Source organism: Palaemon carinicauda, chromosome 37, assembly GCF_036898095.1.
Source record: "Palaemon carinicauda isolate YSFRI2023 chromosome 37, ASM3689809v2, whole genome shotgun sequence".
Classification (NCBI taxonomy): domain Eukaryota; kingdom Metazoa; phylum Arthropoda; class Malacostraca; order Decapoda; family Palaemonidae; genus Palaemon; species Palaemon carinicauda.
This window is the reverse complement of record NC_090761.1, coordinates 36,909,460-36,926,997: the sequence shown is the minus strand read 5'-3', so window position 1 is coordinate 36,926,997 and position 17,538 is coordinate 36,909,460. Positions and strand designations below refer to the sequence as shown.

Sequence of the window (17,538 nt, the reverse complement as noted above, 5' to 3'; positions counted from 1 at the left end):
TCACTCACAGCAAACCAACCTGCTAAAAATGAAAAGAAATCAAATAAACAAATAAAATATATGAAGGATAAAAATGGATGAATATAAAGGTTAAATAAACAAATAAAGATAAAGGAAAACTCTTAATATACTATCATCCACTCGCTATTTATGTTTCAGACTGCACCATCAACTCCTTGACTTTCAAGTGGCATACTGACCTAGTTGGCACCATTTGTATGCTTGTGGGAAATCTTCCTTCACATTATATCATGATACTTTCATTGGACCTTAGAAGGCCTTTTGAGTGGGAGCGAAATCTTAAGCCTTATCTCCTAGTTATGTTGTATTACTATGAGTTTTAAATGTAAAAGGAATAGAAATGGCATTTCTATTTATGTAATTTAAAATCAAGGGAATTAAAAAAAAAGGCATTACAATTTACGAGATTTAAAACCAACGCAATTTAAAAATGGCAATTCAATTTACGAGATTTGAAATTAAGGCAATTAAAAAATGGCATTTCAATCTATGATATTTAAAATCAAGGAAATTTAGAAATTGGCATTTCAATTTATCCATTATCAAGGCAATTTCAAAAATGACATTTCAATTTATCTAAAATCAAGTCAATTTATAAGATTATAAATGTTAGATGCACTTGGTTTAAAGAATGTTTCGACCATTTTTTTCCATTGATTTTCTGGTGCTTTCTAGTGCGCGCAAGCGAAATCATATGCGCGTACTTTGCCCAAAAGAATTTGAAAGAAAGTGCATTGAAATGCTGAACTGCATTCTTACATTTTTATGACAATTGTTGTTACTCTTTTTTTTTCGTACACATCAGACTCTTTCTTTCTGTTTATTTTACAGTAAGTGTGATTCATTCTTCCTTGATATTGGCTATTTTCTTTTTACTCTAGCAACGTTTTTCTGTCATGCAGTAGTAAAATGGCAATTCTTTCTTTCTTGATACAGCAATTTCTACATTTATTATGATTAATTGTAATATTATGTAATACTTTACATATCTATTCTATTACTTCTGTCTTGATACAGAACTTTTTTAGGTTTATTGTAATTCACACTTTCTTTATTTTGTTGTTTCAACACTTGTTGCAATTTTTTGTGACCTTTATTACATTTCCTTTTGCATTTAGCCTACTGAGATTCCAGTTTCCTTTACTTCACTACCATACCGACTTACTTCATTTCAAGTACAACTTTATTGCATTGCCTTCTCTATCAACCGTAAATAAGTCTCCTGTGTCACATTCATTTTTTTTTTTCAATCTTCTTTTGCTACAGGACCGTTAACCGTTATTCGTTTTACGTCGATAATGTTTGCAATTCCATTTCAACGGCAAAGGGAACCCAATGAAATAGGCATCATTCGCACGTCGAAAGCCATATCACAATTCCATCTGTCATTTCATGAGGAATCTAAAAACTATCGGTCGTTTTACGGTTGACAGCTATCACAGGCCTAATTTTGTTTTTAGGAAATCTACAAAATTGATTATCTATTTACAGGATGACATCTACATTCCCAAATTCATATATGAAAATATCATTGAAACTGCCGGCCTGTTGCAAGCCAGTCTGTTACTCAACAGTCCAACCGTTGTAGGTTTACCTTAATTTTCAAGAAATCTACCAAACCAGTCATCTATTTGAAGGATGATATCTTCTACATACCCACGAATACCACTAAAACTACCATCCTCTTGCAGTCCAAAAGACTACACTTAAGTCCCATCTCCCACTGCTGATCGGAAATTTACTGTACAATCCTCTTCCAGGTCGAAAACTACTACAACAACGAACTCCGCAACCTCACTCTCTTGAAGGAAAGTCTGGACCAAGAAGTCTCCAACATCGAAGCCAACATTGATCTCGCAGAGAAGCACATGGACGATGACACTCCGTGGGATGACTGCGAGCTGATGGACACCAAAGACATATTCCTCAAGACCATTGAGTTCATTCGTAATTTCGATTACGAAGGCGGAGACTACAGTAGGAGAGCTCGCTTTAACCCACCAGATGATATTAATAAGGTTAGAGAGAGAGAGAGAGAGAGAGAGAGAGAGAGAGAGAGAGAGAGAGAGAGAGAGAGAGAGAGAGAGAGAGAGAGAGCCGAATTTCACAAATAACGCTGTTTGTATTCGTGGAATTAATTATTTCAAATGTTCACGTATAAGATTATGTGTATGTTTATTTGGCGGAATATTTGTTCTTACAGATGTGGAGCTATTAATAGTAGCTGTATGAATAAGTACATCGATTTAGTGAGAAAGCATTTATTTTGATACAGGAAAGTAAAAGGAAAAGGTAGTATATTTGGAGGAATCATCTGTAAAACGAGCAATCCTTACGAGCTTTGATTTGCGCTACTTCGATGGTTGCTTCTAGTTTCTTTCACTCTCTTTCTTTACCAAGAATCTAAACTTAATTTATCACATTATAGATTATTTTACTCTTTCTATGCTAAGAATCTAAACTATATCACTTTTATAGTTTCAACTTATCTTTCTTTAACAAGAATCTCAAATTACTTTATCACATGCATAGTTTCTTTTTATCTTCCTTTGCCAAGAATCTAAATTTAATTTATTACATTATAGTTTATTTTAATCTTTCTTTACCAAGAATATAAATTTAATCACATTCATAGTTTCTTTTTATCTTTCTTTGTCAAGAATCTAAACTTACTTTATCTCATGTACAAAACACACGCTTAAACCCTGAAAGCCTCGCTCAATCCACATTACATACGTATCACATGTATAGCTTCTTTTACTCTTTCTCTAACGAGAATATAGATTTTCTTCATCATATTTATAAAACAGAAGCTTAAAGCCTAAAGACAGCACCAAAACCGCATCACATGCGTAACATTATGATTTCCCTTTGGCACCTAGCTGGCATCTAACCTGAGTTCGCTGGGCGAACTCACCTTCCACAAACCCAACAATCCGAATGAAGGAGGCTACGGAACCGGCCAGACCTTGGGATCCGGTCTCATGAAGAGCAAGAGCGACCACAGACTGGCATCGCAATTCCGAGACCAGGAGGACTCCTATAATTACAATCCAGGCAGGACATCGCCAGTCACGCGCAGACGCTTTGGGGAGAGGAACACCGAAAGGTATAGTCGGTCTCACTATCTCAAAACACTCACTATTATCTCTTTTTTTCTCACTAAATATGCAAATACAATTCCCCGACCCACACTAACCTAACTTGTCAAAGCTTATCGGAACCGCCACTGCATCAGCAATGTCTGTATTTGGTATTCATAATTAAAGGATTTCAAATCACTAAAGGAAATTAAGATATTTTGTTAAACTTTACTTAGATAGTTCTACATCAGTTTTCAATACACTTATTGAGGAATGATAAGAAAATGTAACTAAAAAGATGATCCCCTAGTAATTGTTTTAATTATCAAAGTTCATTTTAACGATTCTAAGATTTTTATGATAGTGCCAATTCCTAAAAAAAAAAAAAAAAATCACACGACAAACGACTCTGAAGTTTTGCGAGACTCAAAATATTATTAAATCTGATAGTTTAATAGCCTACACAAATGAAATTTATTTATTTTATGAAAACGTCCTCAGCGTATGCCATAAAATCTTATATAATATGTTTCTTATCGATCATCAACAAGAAAAATCACAATCATTTATTTACAGAAATATAACTCATGACTACTGACGTTAAAAGCTACACAGATTTATCAATGTGAAATATATATTATAATTTAATGACATAAGAGATCCACGTATTTATCAATGTGAAATATAATATCATAATTTAATAACATAAGAGATCCACATATTTATCAATGTGAAATATAATATTATAATTTAATAACATAAGAGATCCACATATTTATCAATGTGAAATATAATATTATAATTTAATAACATAAGAGATCCACATATTTATCAATGTGAAATATAATATTATAATTTAATAACATAAGAGATCCACATATTTATCAATGTAAAGTATTATTATTTTTGAATCATACTATAATCACTAGTTATTTACCTACTAGAACTATTTCTTGAAAAATTACCGACATTGATGTTGCCAGGCGGTCCCTCTGTGAGAATGTGAGACGGACTATACGATCATTTTGCTGATTCTTGATCTTGCTTTTTTTAAAATGAGAGTAACTTCTTTTTTTTTGGAAACTACAGAATTTTAGACTGTTTTAGAGCCATATTTTTTGGTAATGAGTTATCAGAGTTAAATTTTTTTTGTGTAAAGATTCCAGTCTATATTTCTTAGAGATGAATAGAAACAAAGACAATTTCAGAAACAATATTGTTCATGTGTGTTTTGCAGCCTATGTAGCTTCCATTCCCCCGTCAGTCAATAACTAGACTATGTAGTCTTTGTTCAGTAAAAGTTAAGGACAAAGCCTATGAGTCCCAACTCAAGAGACAAGATGGTGACTTTAGCATGAGCTTTCAAAGTTAACCTTTCCTAATTTAACAGTTAATAGCACAGTAAGGTTGAGTTGTACCACAGAGCTTTATAATAATTCAAGTCCAGTATAGTATCATACAATTAAACATTAGATTTATAACTATCTTATAACTAATAATGGTATTTACGTTATGTTACTATAAGATGTAATTTATACTCCATAGCATCGTAAGTCATATGCATGAACATTGAACCAATCTATGGTAAAGCTGAAAACGAATAAGATGTTTATCATCATGGTAAACTTAAGCCTTAGGCTTTACATTTAAAGATATCACTTTAATTAATGGTAAAGTTCAATGCCTATAAGACAATTATCGTTTTGATAAACTTAAGCCTTCGGCTTTAACTTTAAAGGTATTATTTTAATCAGTAGTTGGATGCCAATACGATATCTCTTAGAAATGTTTTTTAACCTTTCGACATTTAAATCTTTTTCAATCCATTAAACGCTTTGAAGTACATCTCATCATTCATACCTCTGCATGCGTACTCGTGGTTTTCAAATGAATATAGTTTCATGTGTATATTTGCATATGTAAATATCTAAATATCTATTACGATGAAAGTAATCATATATGTATATATATATGTATATATTCATATATATATATATATATATATATATATATATATATATATATATATATATATATATATATATATATATATATATATATATATATATATATATGAAATTATGTATGCATGTGTGTGTTTCTGTTTTCTTGTAGCACACTCATATATACATAATGATATTTACGAGTATATGTGATCATATATACATAAAGATGTTCATGTAAATATGTGTATGTCCTAATCTAGATATATGTATGTGTGCACATATATGCATGCATATAGAATGATTTCCCTTTCAAATTGTCAGTTACTAGTGAGCAGATGAAGCATATTCTAACCTTATGATTGATTAATTATTCTAATCAGTAATTTTCGTTTAATTCTAAATACTTATAAGGAGTTGATTTTATTTAAAATTCACTGTTTTTCATATAGTTAACTTTATGCCAATTGCTTCATCACTCCATATGTGTTCTAGTCATTTTTTGTTTATCACGTTAGCATGATGAAAACTGTCACGCCATATTTGGACTCTGGAAAAATTACAAATGCATTTTCTATGAAAGTCAGATTAGAGCAAAACTTTCCATGCCATTTCTAGAATATCTGTATAAGTTAAATGTAAATATAGAGAGAGGAAAGAACTAAAATAAAGCTATGTACTAATAATTTATTGCATAACATCTTAATTTTTGTTGCAAATCATATCTGTTTTCTTTTTAGTTTTCTTAACTACGAGCTAATTAATGCTTATCATAGTAATAATTATAACAGCTTAACTACTGTATATTATCATAGAGTAACCATGGCTGACATCTCACATTTACATGTATCTCGCTGTTTGCATTGAGTTCCCTTATTCATGTGACAACCTTGAGTGTTTTTTCACCTTTCCTTCCTCTAGTTCTGGCCTTCCTCCTCTGCCCCGCTCACCTTTGGTCCTCACAGGCACGACGAAGATTCCGCGGCTGACTCTGGGAGGCGGCGGTTCCGGTCGCGTTTCATGCGAAAAGAAGAAGACGAGGAGCGTGCGGTTCGCTTCTCCGAAGAGGACGGATCTAAACGACAACGAGTGATTGACTCAGAAGATGTCTCCCGTGGTCCACTCTCAGGGATCATTCGCCTCTGCGACTCTCCTCGGGTCATGAAGAGATTCCAAGAACGAGACCAGAACAAGAACAAGAAGAAAGACGAGCCACCCAAGACACCTCAGACAGCCAGCAAACCACCACAAACTCCAGTGCAAAGTAAACCAGCAAGACAAACTAGCAATGAAGATGAGATAGATAAGATAAAGAAACAAAACAAAGCAGCTGAAACATCAACTTCAGGTGCAACTGCCACTACTCCTTCAGTGAGCACCTCCACACCTACCACACCTACAACTACTAAACCTGCTGGGGAGAGAGTTTCCTCTATAAGAGAGGATGAGAGGCAAAGCCGTATTGACAGAACATCTACTTCCCCTAGGTCATCTGTTAACCATTCACCTTCATCGTCTGTAACCAGAGATGAAGATTCAAACCGCAAACGAGATTATAGTGCATCTAGAGCAGATAGCACAGCCAGTAGTTCTAATGGCACTACAAATCGACCCCCATCTCGTAAAACCAGTTTTGATACAGGAGTAACTAGTGTAACACAGCGATCATACCCCTTTAGTCGTTCCTCTTCTAATTCTTCCATAGGTGATAAGGATAAGAGCACAAGTGGCACCAGAAGTCCACGTCCAATAGACACAGCTGCTGTAGAACGTCGTTTATCCCGTTCTAACAGTACTGACAGCAACTCAGGAGATGGTTCATCATCCCCAAAAAAATCTGGTGCTGCTTTTTCAACTGAAGAACTTAAGAGCCGTTTCTTAAGAACAGATTCAAAGCCTTCCACTTCCAAGGTTGATGTTTCATCTAGAACAACGGGTCCAACTAGTGGATCTCGTTTCCATTCACGTTTTTTAGGCCGAGCCGGTACTCCTTCAGTAGAGGCCTCGAAGGAATCAGGGAATGAAGATGATGATGATGATGAAAGCAGTGATGATTCCGAGTCTGAAGAGAGTGAAGAGTCATCTGATGAGGAGGAGGAAGAGGAGAAGGAACCAACATCAGAATACTCTCGAACAGACATTGGGCCCTTGCTGGGCCGGAGTGCCCAGGCTCGCGATGTAGCCAGTAGTAGTAGTAGTTCTAGAAGTACCTGGAATGATAGAAGTTCATACCCTCCCTCGTCAAGTGGTGGGGACTCTGGATACAGTAGCAGCAGGTATGGAAGCAACAATGATAACAGCAATGGAAGTGTCAGCAGCAGTAGCAGTAGGTATGGTGCCTCTGCTTCAAGTACCAGCAGCTCAGACTCAGGAGTTGGTAGTCACCGACGTCCATCGTACCTGGAACCTGCAAAGCCTTCAGCAAAAGAAAAGGAGGACGAATTTGAGTCAAAATATCCTTATGCTAGTAAGTACCTGAGCCGATCTCGGGCAAGTGTGCCTGAGGAGGAACCCAAGCCAACTTTCCAAAGTCGATTCTTAAACCGTTCTAAAAGTTCTGCAATTTTAGGCCCAGACGATGATGAATCTAGCACTACACCAGCCCATGGAACTAGTCGTGCACGTTTTGAAGAACTAAAAGAAAGACGACAGCGTTTAGCTAGAAGCAAAAGTTCAGCTGGACTAGAAGATGATGAAGGAGCTTCAGCAGATACTAATTCACCTGCTAACTACCGCTCTCGTTATAGTCGTACTGAGACAGACACAACACCAACACCTCGAAGTACTTCTTCAGGCGCAACTGGAGGAGATTCAGAAGGATCATCATCAACACAACTTTCAAATTGGGCACGCTACTTGAAGAACAAGTATGGCAATAGAGACAGTGGTGCTTCTACGCCAACAGGTAGAACTTCTACCACTGGATTAAGCAGTACATTGGGTAGCACCAACAGTACTGCTGGTAGCTCACTGGGTAGTTCACGCACGGGTTCCACCAGTTCTGTTGGAGGACGAGCTATATCAAGATCCCGTTCTTCACACCTTCTTGGCTTGGCAAAAGAAGGAGAATCTTCTGAAGATGATTCAAAAAACGTGCACGCTACCCCTACTTCCCCAGCAGCAGGTACAGCAGTGGTTCCTACTCCCTTCGGAAATTTACATAGGAGCCAGTACTTGCAAAAGCAACGCCTCTTAATTAAGATCGGGAGTAGGGGTAGTGAAGCAGGAAACTTTACATGGCCAAGAGGCATAGCTGTTGGACCTGACAACAGTATTGTGGTTGCTGATTCAAGCAATCATCGTGTACAGGTATTTGACCAACAGGGTAATTTTCTTAAAGAATTCGGATCATATGGTAGTGCAGAGGGTGAATTTGACTGTTTGGCAGGTGTGGCAGTTAACAGAATTGGTCAGTATATTATTGCCGACCGTTACAACCATAGAATCCAAGTCTTCGATCCATCAGGAATGTTTCTTCGCTCCTTTGGAAGTCAAGGAAGTGGAGATGGACGATTCTCATATCCATGGGGCGTAACGACTGATGCTCTCGGGTTCATCTACGTCTGCGACAAGGAGAATCATCGAGTACAGGTCTTCCAATCTGATGGGTCCTTTGTAGGCAAGTTTGGATCGATGGGAAACAAACCAGGGCAACTGGAACATCCACACTACATTGCAGTGTCTTCAACTAATAGAGTAATCGTCTCTGATTCCAACAATCACCGAGTGCAAATATTCGACATTAATGGAAAAGTTAACACAACATTTGGATCAGAAGGAAGCGGAGAAGGACAGTTCAAATTCCCAAGGTGAGAAAATAATTGGTATGATGAAATATTTGTATATATGATAATGTAGTGTACACATATAAATGAGGGATACATTCATTCTGGTATACGTACTTATGCAACTATATGCAGATTCATACACATACAAACAACTGTATATTGTATTTTATAGGAAATCAGAGAATTATATATTAATCAAGTGAAATTTTCAAAAGTTGAATAAATACTAAATCACAGATAGTTTTTGATAAATAGCATTTTACACGCCTTTATCAAGTTTTATATTCAGTATCCAATATCAAATATTATTCAACTTAAAAACAAAGGATTCTTTCCTTATACTTAGATTATTGTTTGAGAACCGAAATAACCGATTTTATTAGGTTAAGGATGATTTCATCATTAGGTTAAACTATTTGGGAAACCGCACATATCAAAATGAATTATAGCTATAACATGTATGTAAAATTGATCTAATTATCAGATTATCAAATCGAATTGCAAAGTTGAAATATATAAGCATACAATATAAATTTAGACCACATTACTTAAGTAACATTTATAATGATAGACTCTCTTGAACACGACCATTAGCGAAACAGCTGCTTCTTGGAAAACGGGTTAACTCAAATAGTCGCTAACTCTCTATCTGAATGTCAGGTTGCTGACCAATCATTACGCGAAAAAATTTCATTTAGAAATTTTCAATTATTATTTACCTAAGAAGCCCCCACCCCCACCCCCACCCCCCCACCCCTCTCTCTCTCTCTCTCTCTCTCTCTCTCTCTCTCTCTCTCTCTCTCTCTCTCTCTCTCTCTCTCTCTCTCTCTCTCATATACATGCACACAACACACACTTGTCTCCTGTTTTCTTTCTCATATGGAATCTAAAATAAAAATTGATTTTTCTTTCCAAAGGGGTGTCGCTGTCGACGACCAGAATTACATCTTCGTAGCAGACAGCGGCAATAACCGAATTCAGATCTTCCACCCCGATGGCACTTTCCTGAGGGCCTTCGGATGCTGGGGATCCGGCGACGGGGAGTTCAAGGGCCTTGAGGGCGTCGCCGTTATGTCCAACGGCAACATCCTTGTGTGCGACCGAGAGAACCACCGCATCCAAGTCTTCTGAAAACTGGTAAGAATTCGTTTGGATCTGGAGGGACAGTGTTTATTTACCTTCTCTCCAGAAGGAAGCGGGAATTTCGTGTGAAGGTTGTTATTGTTTAAGCTATAATTGAATGGACTTTAACATAGATAGTTTCTTAGATATAAAATTGAAAGGATGAGAGAGAGAGAGAGAGAGAGAGAGAGAGAGAGAGAGAGAGAGAGAGAGAGAGAGAGAGAGAGAGAGAGAGAGAGAGAGTTACAAGGATTTTGGATGTCTCAAAGAATTTTTAGTCCATCCGCGGAGACTCCATTAGCTCTTGAGAGAGAGAGAGAGAGAGAGAGAGAGAGAGAGAGAGAGAGAGAGAGAGAGAGAGAGAGAGAGAGAGAGAGCGTTCCAAGCTACTGGTTTGATCTGTTCCTAGAGCTATTTCCTTTACTATATAGCTGCCTAATTAATGCAATTTTGGATATACATAGGAATTGACCATTAAAATCTTCCAAAGTAATATACTGTGTAAGTAAATTTTAGGAATGATATTTGTAAAGGTTAACATTTAAGCGTTAATTATAAACAGATTAGAAATGTTATAGATTACTTATTTAGATTTTGAGAATGGCCCGAAATAGCAAGTTTAACGTGACTTGATTGGTCTCAATCGGGATTCCTTGTAAACTCTAGTCTTGTTCAACATTTTAAGTCGTTTTTTTTGTCTGTTCCTGATATACGTCGACTGTTTCTTTACACTTAGTCTTTATGCTTAATTTCACTTTTTGGAATACTTCCTGTAACTCTCTACTTAATGTTTTCTTCACGTTTTGTAACTATTAACCTCTGTAAGTTCTGCCTAGATTTCCATTTTGACTCTGTTGATCTTTGTATGTTCTACTGTTCTACTTAATCTCCTAAAAATCAATGGTTTTGAACAGGATTCTTTGAATGCTAACTTAACTGATCGTATATATTTCTATTAACTTGAAATCCTCTCAAATAAATCTGCATATGAAACGTCTACATGGTAATATATGGACATAATTGCGAAACACAATCAAACAGTAAAAATTTAAAAGAAATAGAACATATTTTGTCTAATGTCCTGTACTTTAAATCATAGTCACCATAAGGCTCCAGCAAGGGGTCATCGAGACACGTTACCACCACTTCTGTGTCTTACTTGTGCTTCCATGAGACCCAACTGTTATCATCTCTGAGTTGTGACATAGGCTCAGGTAGGCCTAAGGCTAGATTAGAATGGAAACACTAGAAACCACCCTAATCATTCTTTTGGTTTGATAAAGGAGTGTACCTAACTTTTTAACGTTGATCACACATAAACCAGTCGCTTATGTCACTTTTCCTTTTCAAAGGTAATCTGTCTTGACAGGTCCTGGAATCCCAGAATCAGTGGCAGAGAGATAAAGACTGTCAAAGACTGCTAAATGTATCATGAAGATATTATTAGTTACCTTCATTATCACTCTTGCTTCCAGAAAAAGCACAGAAAAAATATGCTGTCTCAGGATATAAATGTAGATTTTTCTAAGGCTCTCAAAGTCTTATTCTAGTCTCTATATTGAATAAGTCTTTATCTTCAATAAATTACGGGGGGAGTCCTTTGTTTCGTTAAGAACAAAACTTTGGTGGCTAAGGAAAAAAAATTAATATAAAAAAAATGTCAGTACAAAAGAAATAATTACAATAACCATTTCAGTCTTCGACAACAGTCTTAACTCTGTCATTGCAATTATTTTCCAATTTGTTGCTTTTTTCTAAGTCTCCCGTGCCCCATTTTTGTTGAATGAATGAATGACTACTTGAACTGAATCCCCTCTGACGCCCCTGTCCATCCGAAGGTATGAATTATATGCAGTCTTTGCTCTTTCTTGGGATGATGAACTGCCTGAAAAAAATACTTCCCTTGTTTAATGATTTTTAAAGCTATACATATGCCGCTGTTGCTTCTACCTTAACTACTGAATGCTAATCTGCTTTGAAATGGAACAGCTTTGCTTTTGATTATTTTCCAGTAATTCAATTGTTTTCCAACTTTACCGCGGCATTACAAAAGATATTCTGTTAATGAATTTCTTACTGACGGAATTAAACTATATGTGTAAGGTGTGATATGACATAGCAAATAAGTAATTTCTTTCAAAATCACGTAAAAATTATCAATACTAAAGAGACACAATCAGGGGAAATGTGATAAAGAATAAATAGAGAGTATACATGGAAGATTTAATTTAAGAATAGGAGTTTCTTTATAATATGATGTCAGATGTACCGAAAAAAAATGCACTCGGAGGTTGCTCTTGTTAGGGAGATATTGAAAGGAACATGCCAGATATGTAAGATAAATCTTATGAATCTACAGTATTATGAAAAATTATGTATTAGAGAGTAGTGGCTAGAAATGACGATCTAGTGAAAGCATAATAGATGAAAATCAATACGAATGAAACCAACACTTAGGGAAAATCTAAACAAATGAGAGCAGCGTAGATTAGAGAGAGAGAGAGAGAGAGAGAGAGAGAGAGAGAGAGAGAGAGAGAGAGAGAGAGAGAGAGAGAGAGAGAGTAATATTTGACAAAGGAATGTTGCAGAAATAGAACATAAAGAGAGAAGCTGAAGTTTGCATTCTGAAAGATTTTTGAGAGTGACATCATATCATCATAATAAAGATCAGAGTTGAAGGAAAAATGCAATAAAGCACACACACACATAGAGAGAGAGAGAGAGAGAGAGAGAGAGAGAGAGAGAGAGAGAGAGAGAGAGAGAGAGAGAGAGAGAGAGGAAGGAAGGAAGAGTGCCAAGTCTTGCATGTGTAAGAAGAGCGTTGTCTAAATATGGCCAGGCATCTTGCTGCCACCAATGAAAGAAGAAGAACGCCGACGGTCCGCCGCCAAATAACATCTCTTCCCCTCCCCCCTTCCTTACCAACTCAATCCGTCTCCCAATGCATACCGACCGATTGACTATTATGGCCGATAACGCTACGTCTATTTTCTAACTCATTTAGTCTTTGTTTGACCCAGTGATAAAGAAAGTGATTGTGTATTGAATGATAGTGGAAGAGATCAATTTAGGCCTAGGGGATTTTTTTATTCAACTTTAGATGGTGCCTCTTATTTCGATTCTTTTATATTTTTATCTGCCATTTAATTTATATGTAATATATATATATATATATATATATATATATATATATATATATATATATATATATATATATATATAATGTATGTATATGTATATATTATATACATACACATATGTATATATATAATTATATATATATGTGTGTGTATTTATGCATATATATGTATGTATGTATGTATGTATATATATATATATATATATATATATATATATATATATATATATATATATATATATATATATATATATATATATGTATGTATATTTATGCATATATATGTATGTATATATATATATGTGTGTATATTTATGCATATATATATATATATATATATATATATATATATATATATATATATATATATATATATATATATATATATATATATATATATATATAAATTCCCAAACGAAAACTGGTCTTTTGTGAAGTCTTCAGACTCTTATATCTAAAATTTCATTATTCTATAAATTAATTTCAAGTGTTTAATGATATAGCTTAGGTTACTTTAAGAAATCAATGGTTTGAATAATAGATTACGCCAACTATAATGCTTAGTTATTATTATGAATAATAATAATAATAATAATAATAATAATAATAATAATAATAATAATAATAATAATAATAATAATAACAACAATGTGGAAAATATGGTTTTATATTATTTTTCCAGATAAGAACACGAATGTAGCCTACTTTTTCATTATTCAAGTTTATGGTAATTTTCCATTTGAACAGATTGCACATAGATGGAAACTTTGATCATGAATATTCATCAGGTTTTTCTTCTTCCAGGTCACGTGATTTTCAATGGCAGGCACAAGGAGTAAATTCGAACAAACAAAAACTAAAGGATAAACAAAAGGAAAAACAAGGACGTTTTCCGCAGAACAAAGAAAATTCTGATCCATTTCACTTCTTTGCACTCCATATGATGTATAAAATTAAAGGAAAGGGTCTTCTCCTCAGAAACTATCAGAAGATGCCATATTAAACATTCATTTCCATCCTTGAATCAATTCTCTCTTTTTTTTAATAGTTAATATATTTGCTCTATTTTCCATCCTATGATGGATCTTTCAGTCATCCCGTTTTTCTCTGGGACTAGTCAAAAAATGTAGTATTATTCTAGGTCCATCCAGTTTACTAGGGTTTTATCTATCGTCTTTATTATCTTCTTTTTCTTGTAGTTTGTAAATAAATATTGCTAAAGGCTGAAGGGATAAGACGAAGAATCAAGCAAGAATTGGATTTGGCCGGATTTTCCGTGTCAATCTGCTCAAATCCTGGAGTGGAAAGGTTGCAAGATGGCGTTCTAGTCAGTCATGAATTCTTCAGTTCTCTTTGATGTCTTTTTTTTTTTTTTTTTTTTTTAGTCTTCTTTTTTTTTCAGGTTGCTCGCCGGCAACCCATGTCTGACACAGCGAATCTGGAATCTCTCTTCCACATTTTTTTTCCTCCTATTTTTTTCTTCTAAGCGCATTTCATTCCAGTTAAATGCCTCCCTTCAATTTTGTGTATCGCAGAGTATCCATTTCTTTTGTGTATTCTGTGGTCTTTGGATAATTTCATTTAGCAAGAGAAAGGAAGAGAGAATTCTCAGCTGCGCTGCGTCTAAGAGAAATTGGGTATCTGCCACATACTTGTGATCGCTAGGTTACAATAACAAAAAAATACAAGAGTACGTCTGGGTGTGGTGTCGTGTACATTAGAATTTGAATATAACATGTTTGTACATTGTACATAAAAAGTGCATCTCCTTTTTTAAATGAATATATAATTATGATATCTTGTCGAATTCCCACTTTGTCTCAAAAGCTTCCTCAAGGAAGCCATGACTATGTGCTCACGTGGAAGATTTTTTTTTTCTTTTGAAATCTGAATGGCTGAATCGAAAGGAGTTTGTGTCTGTATGCTATTTTTTCTTCAATGTTAATTTTTCTCTATCTTCTGAGTACTGGCCGCGGGTTAGCCAATTAATTTTGAAGGAAATATTTGTTATTTCTACTGACTTTGATACTTTCCTAATGTTTCAAGATGATGGTTCAAAGTACATTGATAATTTTAAAATAAAGTCACTCTATTTCCACTTGAATTAAACTTTTTGATTATTCGGGTCTCTATTTCTGAATAGAAGGAATAAAAGCCTCTCCCTGAATTAGACTTTTCAGATAATACTATTAATAATACTATCACAATTGATAGTAAACACGAAATGAACCTTTTCATTCATTTCCTTCTGGAAGACAGAACTAAGTGGGGCAATGGTGCAGGTGAACGTGTTGAAGCCTGTCCAAGTGTGCCGTCCACCTAGTTTCTGTCTTCTCCATTTCAGTATAGAATGATGTATATTTTACTTCTGATTACGAATGATAATGAATATAGATGATATTAAAAAACTTACACTGAAGACACTTAATAAAATGGATGCTAACACTGTTCTGTTTCTACTCTTGAATATAATGGTAACTAATAATCCATTGTTTTTATAATCAATTTTTAAACGGAATCATACTTATTCCTATAACACATCCTTTGCAATTAATATGCATCTTAGACTATGCATATTGATGTTGGATACATATCGTTGGTCAATCCAAGGAACATGTTTCATACTTGATGATACATTTGTGTCGTACTTGCAATTTAGACGTTAAAGATCCATTCATTGTAAATCAAGTTATTTTTAAGATTTTCTTTATGGTTCTCCATTTTCTTTCTTTTTTTTTTTCTTTTTTAATGAAACGTGTCCCAACTTGTGGCTTGTCGAGTCTTTTTTTATCTCCTAAGGATCGAGTACTCAAGATGCAATAGGTAACAATAACATTAAAAAATATATAATCAGTTCTATGTGTCATTAACGCCTGTCAATTAGATGTATAAATCAGTTGGAGAATAAATCGATCACCCTTAACTGTGTTGTGTCTTTATTATGTCAACCTTTCTGCAGTAATTTGAAGTGGATTCAGGTGTCTCATTGATAAATTAGGCACAAATGTAGTTATTTAACTTCAATTTTCCAGACGAAGAGCTCAAAAAACCTATGATGGAAAACTCCCTAGAGGTAATTTACCATGCCAGTCAATTATGCCTCTGGAAAAAATGACATTTGCTTGAGAAGGCCTCTGAAAAAATTACATTTTCTTGAGAAGGCCTCTGAAAAAATGACATTTGCTTGAGAAGGCCTCTGAAAAAATGACATTTGCTTGAGAAGGCCTCTGAAAAAATTACATTTGCTTGAGAAGGCCTCTGAAAAAAAAAGATATTTGCTTGAGAAGGCATCTGAAAAAATGACATTTGCTTGAGAAGGCCTCTGAAAAAATGACATTTGCTTGAGAAGGCTTCTGAAAAAATGACATTTGCTTGAGAAGGTCTCTGAAAAAATGACATTTGCTTGAGAAGGCCTCTGAAAAAATGACATTTGCTTGAGAAGGCCTCTGAAAAAAATGACATTTGCTTGTGAAGGCCTCTGAAAAAATTACATTTGCTTGAGAAGGCAGTTTTAAGCAGACCGAGAGAACTCTATGTGTAGACGCAACTTCGTTCTTCATGTATCAAAAGGTCTTTTGTTTTTGTCAGTAAATGAATTGGCCTTTATTGCATCTTGGCTGGAAACGACTGACATTTTAAAGGTATCTATAAAGAAATGTAAGTATACACTGTCCAATATGAATATCAAGATGCAGACTATTTGGAATTGTTAATGGCCTCAAATCAAGAGTAAAATCCTGTGAACTCTATGTCTTCGGCATTGTCTGGTCTATAATTTACTAGACTTGATACTACTATCATTTATTTTTTTCCCGAGTCGAACAAGGGCTCGTGCAACCGAATGGTGAATGAGATGAAGTCGAATTATTAGTGTTTTAAAAGATACGGCTTACATTCATTCAGATTTGAGATTTTAGAATAATTGTTAAAAAAAAAAAAATCGTTTACCATATACTTATGGCATTAAATGTGATAATTATTCGATGATGATGTCCAATCTTTGATGGAGATAACCATTGTATACCTATTACTAATTAGATCATAGTACAAATATGATTATAATAATCTAATGGGGTTTACTATCAATCTAACTGTACTAGCATACAGAGTTTTAGCAACAATGCATTTTGTAGTTGATTAGTATCTTAGCTCCTAAAGCTGTGTTGTCATGTATGATTTGTAACAAATAACCTGTCTGAAATTTCATAAAGAGATATGATTTCAAGAGAAGTTGTAGCAGAAACATTCACTCTCTATACAAACTAGTGCGTTACAGAGAGACATCATTTCATCCAGAGATTCCGAAGTAATTATCCAAGCTTGTTAAGTGAATCAGAAAAGCAGTAAGTAGATAACATTAGTATATTTTGCTACAGTTTGTCTTTATTGAAAAGCTTATGTACCTTATTCTACACTTTCAGATTAACAAAAACTGCTGTTTG

The 17,538-nt window shown here is 34.8% G+C and overlaps 1 protein-coding gene across 4 annotated transcripts in view; it reads left to right on the top strand.

Moving 5' to 3' along the window:
- Window positions 1–16,019, top strand: part of tn (tripartite motif containing protein thin) — a 99,732-nt gene extending 83,713 nt beyond the window's left edge. For 3 of the 4 annotated variants that reach the window (XR_011041539.1, XR_011041540.1, XR_011041541.1), the window contains 6 exons: window positions 1,782–2,039; window positions 2,904–3,130; window positions 6,013–8,856; window positions 9,753–9,972; window positions 11,057–11,171; window positions 13,901–16,019. Coding sequence is in view for 1 of the 4 variants with exons in the window: in XM_068361017.1 (XP_068217118.1) it covers window positions 1,782–2,039; window positions 2,904–3,130; window positions 6,013–8,856; window positions 9,753–9,966 (3,543 nt within the window). In the remaining 3 variants the exon portion in view is untranslated. The remainder of the gene's footprint in view (window positions 1–1,781; window positions 2,040–2,903; window positions 3,131–6,012; window positions 8,857–9,752; window positions 9,973–11,056; window positions 11,172–13,900) is intronic. The other variant, XM_068361017.1, reaches the window with a different exon arrangement.
- The last annotated feature ends 1,519 nt before the right edge of the window (window positions 16,020–17,538 follow it).